An 8693-nucleotide genomic window follows, 5' to 3' on the forward strand; every position below is an offset into this window, starting at 1 on the left:
AGTAATTTCAAAGTATTTCTTAGCTCAATATATCATTTTTAATCCTATTAGGATTTAATTATTTCACAAATTAGCCAATTTGGCATTGTTGGCTATAATTACAATACTTTTGCAATTATAGCCTAATTGTACACTTTATGCTATTTTAATTTAATAATCAATCATTTTATATTTTAAATATTAGTTAATTACCTTAATTTCACCTATTTATCTTTAATTTCATTTTATCTAGTTATTAGCTATTTTTATTAATTATTTATTTAATTTTAATTGGGTATTTAACAAATAGCCAATCCCATTTTCAATTCTAGCCTAATTTAATCAGATCCTAACCCAATTAAATAACCCACCAGACCCAAGCCCAAACCCAAACCATAAAGGAATCTTACTTACAAACAAATAACTCTCTGCCTTCTCTCTAGGAAAAGAAAGAATAGTAATTTCGTCATCATTTTCCGGTCATAACTCCGGAATCCGGTGGTGGAACTAACCAAACTTGGCGTCAAAAGATACATAATTTCCTTATGAATATTACCCAATTGGTTTCAACTTCAGATCTTTAGTCAATTTTTGTTGATCTTAATTTTATTTTTGCGCGTTACTGTAGCAGACAGTATTTTCAGCATTTCAGCTAATCTCTGAAGCACAATAGCTTGTTTTGATCACATGAAAGTGTTTTCTAAGATTGGTTTGAATCCTAAGTTTTACAGTTTAGACTGTGAAATTGGATTCACAGCCATACGCAGTAAGTAACGTCTTTTTCTTGCAAAGCTGCTGCACCTTTGTCATGTAAGTTAAGTGCTAAAGAATTACAACTGTAATGGACACACAGGCAGGTGGCCAACCACATTTGGTGGCTGCACTGCCTACACAACCTCCTCCAAACATTGCACAAACATCAGGGAACACAAATAATAACAAACAGCCGATGGATTACTCCAAATTTCTGAAACCTTGCACTTTAAATGCTGCAATGCAGGAGCAACAGGAAGTTGAGCCAATTCCTATTCGTCCACCTACAATATTGAATGGAGAACATGTTATTCAGTTCACAGAAGCAGAAGTAGAAAGGATGGATATCATCGAAGGATTACAATATGCAATAGTTGACAAATGTTCTTATGGTAGCCCAGAAATTTAACAACTACGTAAGTTAATACTAATTCAATGTGGAATTAAAGGTGAATGTAACATTTGATTTCTAAGGGATAGACATATTTTGATTAGAATGACGTTAAGGCAGGACCTCATTACATAAAGGACAGGGATGGCTATCAATATCAGCTTAGGCCATTGATTTATGACTCAAAGTTTAGAGCAGATGAAGAAACACCCAAGGCAATGGCTTGGATTTCATTCCCAGGTCTATTGCTAACCTTTTTTGTAAAGGAATGTCTATTTTCTCTAGCTACAGCAGTAGGTAAACCTATGCATCTAGACATGGCAACAATTAATAAAACTAGACCAAGTTGTGCTAGGGTGAAGGTACTAGTTGATCTACTTGCAGATTTGCCTAAAAAGGTGAGGATGGACATATTCAATGAAGCTAAAGGAACAACAAGAACTGAATGGGTGAGAATTCAATATGACATGCTGCCTAAATATTGCAGACATTGTAAACTTCAAGGACATGATCAATTTGAATGCTGGAGGATACACCCTGAACTATATGTGGAGAAGGAGAATGATAACCAAGCAGATACAGCTAAGAAACAGGACATAGGGATCTCACAACCTATAATGATGTTATCTAGTGGAAAGGTCGTGGGTAATGTGAATGTTACAACAAAAGAGCAATGGAAGGAAGTGAAGGACAACAGAGTTAGAAATGTAGTAAATCAAAATACTAGTCTCAATAATAATGGAATGGAGATGGCACCAGCTAAGCAGTTTGAAAACAATAAGAACAAGGAGGGTACAAGCACCGTAGAGAGACAAGCAGAAGTACAAAGTAACAACGGTAAGGAATTGGTGGCAGTAGACAATGAAGATAATGATCATGTTCAAGTAGCTAACAAGTTTGCAATATTACAAGGGATGGATGAAGAGGAAGAAACTGTTAAGTAATTGGCAATGGTGGCAGTTAATGCAGCAACATACAGTCCAACACTTCATAACCAAGCATCTACAAAGCAAAAACCAAAAAATATGGTCGATAATGAGGGAAAGTTAAATCCAGCAGCACAAGCTTTTCATCTTAACTCATCGGGGATTAGTTCGACTAATGGTCTAGTCAACGGAAAGGAGGAATCAAAAGCAAAAAACGATACTGCACAATGGGTACAAAGAAGGTTCAAGGATAAAATAGGAGAAGGAATAGTGAAGATCAATAAACCATGCCAGGAAATCCCATCACAAGATACATTAGTGAACAAAGTACTTAATAAAACTCCAAATTCTCAAGCAGAAGGGTCAAAATCGTCTACACTTAAAGAAAGAGTGCAAGGCTGCGGAGGCAGGCTATGGGATGCACAAAGGGAATACGATTTAGAGGAGAACGAAGTACCACTAGGAGCACAAGCTGATGAGGAACCAAATGAGAAGGACAAAGAGGAAGATGAGCAAAGTGTAAATGGAGAGCCCCATGCCAATGACAACAATACAACTGGTAATTTTTTAATAAAGGGATGATCAGAAAATGTTGAGCACAACAATAATTTTCAGATAGCAGAAGTCACAGAAATTAGAAACTATGAAGGAAGAGGCCCAGAGGTAAATGATCCTAGAGGAACAAAAGATGATAAACTTTAGAAATCACAAGAAGACCCACAAGGACACAACACAACAGAGAAGGAGAAACAACCAAAACAAAAAACAGAAATAGTAAATATTACTGTTACATTGGAGAAAAACCAGTTGCAGCTGTTAAAAAGAGGAGAAGAGAAGGCCTTGGTCCCTAAAAAGAATACATTTGGAGCTACATCAGGAGGGAAGGAAGACAATGAAGAAGGAGAAGAACATGGTAAATCAGGATACGACATGGATCAAGAATCAACTACCCAAAACCTTATGAATGCTGCAAGGCAAGGTGACTTATCACCTACGCAAGTGGAAAAGGCTAAATCAGCAGCAAAAGGTAAGAAGAAGCAACAAAAAGATAATTTTGCAGCACCAAAAGTTGGGATGCACACAAGGAGAACGCTAACTAAATCCAACAATCAGTGATGAATGCTCTCATTTGGAATATAAGGTCAATCAACACACAACAGGCCTTTGAAAGGTTGACAAAAATGCATAGGCAAAATCACTATGAATTTGTAGGTTTAATGGAGCCAAAGCAACAAGCAAAAAAACTGGAAAGGTACAGAAACAAGATAGGACTTACACAGGCAATTGCAAATGTTTCCAACAAGATATGGGCTTTCATAGATGAGGTATTTGAGGTAACTGTTATGTGCAATATGGTGCAACAGTTAACACTAAGATTTACTGAATCATATATGGAGTTTGTCCTAACATTGATATACGCAAAATGTGATGCAATTGAGAGGATAGAATTATGGGATTCATTATATGCAATGGCAAGGGATATGGGTGCACCATGGCTTGTAGGAGGTGATTTCAATGTAATATGGGACGAAGAAGAGAAGTTTGGTGGGTTACCTGTGTCATTGAATGAAATTGATGATTTTCGACACTGCATCAACACTTGCAATCTCTTCGACCTTGGATTTAAAGGCAGCATATTTACATGGTGGAATGGGAGAGCAGAGGAAGACTGTATATTCAAAAGACTAGACAGATGTTTGGCCAATGTTGAGTTCCAACAAACATTTTCAGGAATAGAGGTGCAACATTTATCAAAGACTGGTTCTGATCATAGTCCAATGTATTTGAAGTGTGATATTGAGACTCCACCAATAAAAAAACCTTTAAAGTTATTTAATTTTTGGGTGGAACATGCGACTTTTAAAGATGTGGTGAAAGAGAATTGGTATGATGATTTTAGTGCAAATCCTTATATTCTGTTTAATCACAAGTTAAAAAAATTAAAGAAGGCCCTTTCATTGTGGAGTAAGGCTACATTTGGAGATATTTTCCAAAAGATAGCAAGTATGGAGGAGGTAGTGATGGTTCATGAAGCAGAATTTGAAGCAAATCCTACAGCAATGAACAGGGAGAGGCTACAAAAGGTTCAGGCAGAATTGATCAAATGTCTTGCACTAGAGGAGAAATATTGGCAACAAAAGGAAGGCATGACTTGGTTCAAGGAAGGGGATATGAACACTAAGTTCTTCCACGCACAAGTGAGAGGTAGGAGGAAGAGACTTCAGCTTAACAGAATTCAAAACAGTGAAGGAACCTGGATTGAAGAAGAACAAGAAATTGCAGAAGAGGGGATCAAATACTACGAGGTACAGTTCACAGAAGCAGCTACTCCTTCATCATTGGATATCGTAGAGCATGTTCCTAATCTGATTAACACTGAGCAGAATGCAGAATTGATTAAGCAACCAACAAAAGAGGAGGTAAAAGTGGACTTGGACTTAATGGTGATAGTGCTGGGGGGCCAGATGGTATGACAGGAAAATTCTATCATTCTTGTTGGGACTTAATAGGGGATGACCTGTACGACATGGTGAGGGCTTTTTTCAATGGTCACGAGCTACCCAAGTGTGTAACACACACAAACATAGTTCTACTACCAAAGAAAAAAGAAGTTACCACTTTTTCTGATTTAAGACCAATAAGCCTCAGTAATTTTTCAAATAAGGTTATATCAAGGGTGGTACATGAAAGGCTAGTGAAATTTCTCCCAAGTCTGATATCGGAGGAACAAGTAGGTTTTGTTAAGGGAAGAAATATAGTAGAAAACATCCTTCTAACTCAGGAGATAGTGACTGACATTAGGCTTAGAACTAAGGCTGGACCTAATGTCATCCTGAAGCTAGATATGACCAAAGCTTATGATAGATTATCTTGGCTATTCCTAACCAAGGTACTAAGAAATATGGGATTCACAGAAAGGTTGATAGGGATTGTCTTTGGATTAGTTTCAAACAATTGGTATTCTATTCTAATCAATGGTCAAGCTCATGGGTTCTTTAAGTCCTCAAGGGGAGTAAAACAAGGTGATCCTGTATCTCCAACTTTGTTTATATTGGCAGCAGAAGCGTTATCTAGGGGTCTCAATGCACTACATACTAACCTGTATTTTTGTGGATTTGGGATGCCAAAGTGGGGTCCAAAGATCAATCATTTGGCGTATGCAGATGACATGATTATTTTTTCATCCTCAGATGAAACATCTCTGATGCTAATTATGCAAGTGCTGAAGGCATATGAAGCTGCATCTGGGCAGCTTGTTAACAAGACCAAATCAGCTGTGTACCTGCACCATTTAACATACATGGAAGTGGTCATCAAGGTGGAAAGGATCACAGACACGCATAGAAATGATTTCCCTATCATATATCTAGGTTGTCCAATATTTTATGCAAAGAGAAAGTTGGAATTCTATCAGCCCCTAATTACTAAGGTAATGGACAAACTGCAATCATGACAGGGCAAGTTATTATCAGTAGGGGGCAGGGCAGTTCTTATATCCCATGTATTGCAAAGCATGCCTATGCATCTACTATCAGCTGTAAACCCTCCAAAGTATGTGATAAATAGGTTGCACAAATTGTTTGCTCAGTTTTTCTGGAGCAACACTGTAGGAGGAACTAGTAGGCATTGGGCTTCATGGAATACCTTATGCATGCCAGTTGAGGAAGGAGGAATAGGCTTCAGGTCACTGCATTATGTAGCAAAGGCATTATTCAGCAAGTTATGGTGGAATTTCAGAACAAAACCAAGCCTATGGAGCTCTTTTGTATGTCAGAAATACTGTAAAAAATTAAATTCTGTAATAGTTCCATGGAAAAGGGGGTCTCACATCTGGAGAAAAATGTTAGAATGCAGAGATCTAATTGAACATCAAATCCTTTGGCAAACAAAAATGGGATCATCACTTTTTTGGTATGAAAACTGGACAGGTCTTGGGTCACTATATTTTTTAGTTCCTCAGGACTTTGGCATTGATGAAAATGTACATAATGTACATGATGTTACCTTAGATGGTGAGTGGGATGTGGACAGGCTATTTGAAATGCTTCCTGAAGACTTAGCAGTACACATTCTGGAGAAAATCAAACCACCTTCAACTATGCAGGTTCTTGACAGGCCTTGTTGGATGCTGGAAACAAGAGGATATTTCAGTGTTAAGTCAGCATGGGAGTATACGAGAAGAAGAGATGAACCAAGAACAGCTTATTGAATGATTTGGGTTAAGGGACTACCTTTTAAAATAGCATTTTTCATGTGAAAAATGTGGAAAGCAAAGCTACCTTTAGATGATTTCTTGAAAAGGGTAGGCTACTGCATGCCATCAAAATGTTGGTGTTGTGTACAGCCTGACGAGGAATCTCTTCAGCACTTATTTTTTAGATCAGAAACTACAAAGACAACTTGGAAGTATTTTCTATCGAGGGCAGGAATAGCTGTGGAGGGACTTACATTGCACCAAGCAATCACAAAATGTTGGACTGAAAATGTGTGCTTAAGGCTAAAACCGGTAATGCAAGCACTCCCCTCATGCGTAGTCTGGGAACTTTGGAAAAGAAGAAATAGTATGAAGTATGGTGATGCTGTGACAACTAGCAGGGTGATTTGTCAAGTTTCATCAAATCTTCAGGCATTGGTGAAAGTGAGAAAGCCTGGGATGGACATGGTACCTCACAAATGGCAAGATCTATTAGCTATGATGGAAAATTTCACTCCTAAACTTAAGGTTACAAAAGTCATGTGGGAATTTCCAAGTGCAGGATGGCTAAAAGTTAATAGGGATGGTGCATCGAGGGGAAATCCAGGCAGGAGCTCAATAGGTTTTTGTATAAGAAATAAAAATGGTGACATAGTCAAGTCAGTAGGGAAAGAGATTGAAGAGACAACAAACACAGTAGCTGAAGCGAAGGCCATGGTAGAAGCACTAAGGTTCTGCAGATTTCAACAATACTCTCATGTATGGCTTCAAACTGACTCAATTTTATTAAAAAAGATAATGGATGGGATCTGGAAACTACCATGGATCATATCTGAGCAGGTAGAGGAAATGATGCAACTAATGAATGGGGGCAATTACACAGTTACTCATATTCATAGTGAGGGCAACAAGCTGACAGATCACTTGGCGAATTATGCTTTAGATCATGGAGAAATAGAATGCCAACAATTCTGGCATCTAGATGCACAGGGAAGGAGGTTGGTTAATGAAGATAAGCTGCAATGTCCAAATATAAGGGTGAAGGTGAACAAGAGATAGTAAGCAAAGAGAAAAGGAAGAGCGGGAGGTGAAAACGTGCTTTCAGTTCTTTGGATATACAACAGAATGGTGCAGAAGTGTTTAATATCATACGCATGGTTCAGGGATCTGGGAATATAAAAATGATTGATCCTAATTTCGAGCACAACAAGAAGCAAATGGCATTGGAAACACAACTACCATGTGCAGCAAATATGTTTTCGAGAAAGTAGGCAACAAAGGCCAATGCTTTATATTATCGCATGCTTCAATCCAATTCGGTTTAAATAATCTCTTAATATGCATACAAGATTTAATGTGGAAGGCCTGACAGACAACACATGCTGGTGAGCAAAGGAATCAAATAGTAAAGTCGAATGCACATGGAAAGTTATCTAGGATACATAAAAGCATGCAATACTCTAGGATGAAGGTACTATGGGATATATTTCTTTATGACGCAGCTGTAGGTGGAGCTCACGTGCGATTCTAGCACAAAGCTGTCTCTCATCAGCTCAATCGACGAAGCAGAAGGAACGCAACAAAAGAAAAAAAAACGGTCCAGATGCCATGCATGCTAACTGCTGTCAAGTGGGAGTTTTGTGCGAGAGAAGTATGGCTACACGCTAACAGCAATAGTTCACGCAAAGCACAATAGCTGGAAAAGGAATCTAACTGTGCATTGAGGCATTTTCCGAATATTTTAATGTGCACACATGGTTTCATGTGCAAGGCATGGCAGACAACACATGCTGTTGAGCAAAGGGATCACATGGAAAAGGCTGTGGGTGGGGCTCACGTGCTTTCCACCACAAAGCTGTCAACAATCCTAGGCTTCGTCGATGTCGAGCACGCTTAAGGATATGCACTGGTATGCGACCAGCATGAGGGACGACGAACGGATGCTGGAAACTGGGTTGTGATCGAACATGGAGGCACGACAGGGATTTGCACGCCAAAACTATTGTGAGTCTACTATGGAGGATGGAGGGAACTAGATATGGAAGCAAACTACAACATGATTTTGTGAAACAAAAGAGAAAACAAGTGTCAAAAAAGATATGGAATTGCAACAAACAAACGGGTTTAGAAGGAACGTTGCATTGTGCACCTTTCACATGCACATTCTTGGATGCAGAATTGTATTACAAAGTTTAATAGCATTAATGTGTTATCAATGTTGAGTGTAACACTCAATTTTGATAATAGGATACTTGTTAAGTTCAAACTTTATTACTTTCTGTTCGTAGGATATCATGACATTGTATTTCGTATTTTATCTGGTTATAAATAAAACTAGCCCTAGGCGTTTGCCTAACGGAATGACTAAAAAAAAGTCTAGAGTTCCTTTCACCTACCTCTAATTCTTCAACAATTTTACTTCAAAATCTTTTCTTAATTTTTCTTCCAT

At 38.2% G+C, this 8693-nt stretch overlaps 2 protein-coding genes across 2 annotated transcripts; both read left to right on the forward strand.

The window, feature by feature from the left end:
• The first annotated feature begins 3164 nt into the window (after positions 1–3164).
• Positions 3165–4523, forward strand: LOC142176731 (uncharacterized). The gene has a single exon (XM_075244959.1). The coding sequence runs from the start codon at positions 3165–3167 to the stop codon at positions 4521–4523; it is 1359 nt and encodes a 452-aa protein (XP_075101060.1).
• A 1787-nt stretch (positions 4524–6310) lies between these two features.
• Positions 6311–7303, forward strand: LOC142176733 (uncharacterized). The gene has a single exon (XM_075244968.1). The coding sequence runs from the start codon at positions 6311–6313 to the stop codon at positions 7301–7303; it is 993 nt and encodes a 330-aa protein (XP_075101069.1).
• Positions 7304–8693: the final 1390 nt, after the last annotated feature.

This window comes from Nicotiana tabacum, chromosome 3 (genome assembly GCF_000715075.1).
Source record: "Nicotiana tabacum cultivar K326 chromosome 3, ASM71507v2, whole genome shotgun sequence".
NCBI lineage: Eukaryota > Viridiplantae > Streptophyta > Magnoliopsida > Solanales > Solanaceae > Nicotiana > Nicotiana tabacum.

Excerpts from the sequence above, each read along its gene's own strand:
- LOC142176731 (XM_075244959.1), top strand. The coding sequence starts at position 3,165 with ATGAATGCTCTCATTTGGAATATAAGGTCAATCAACACACAACAGGCC.
- LOC142176733 (XM_075244968.1), top strand. The coding sequence starts at position 6,311 with ATGTGGAAAGCAAAGCTACCTTTAGATGATTTCTTGAAAAGGGTAGGC.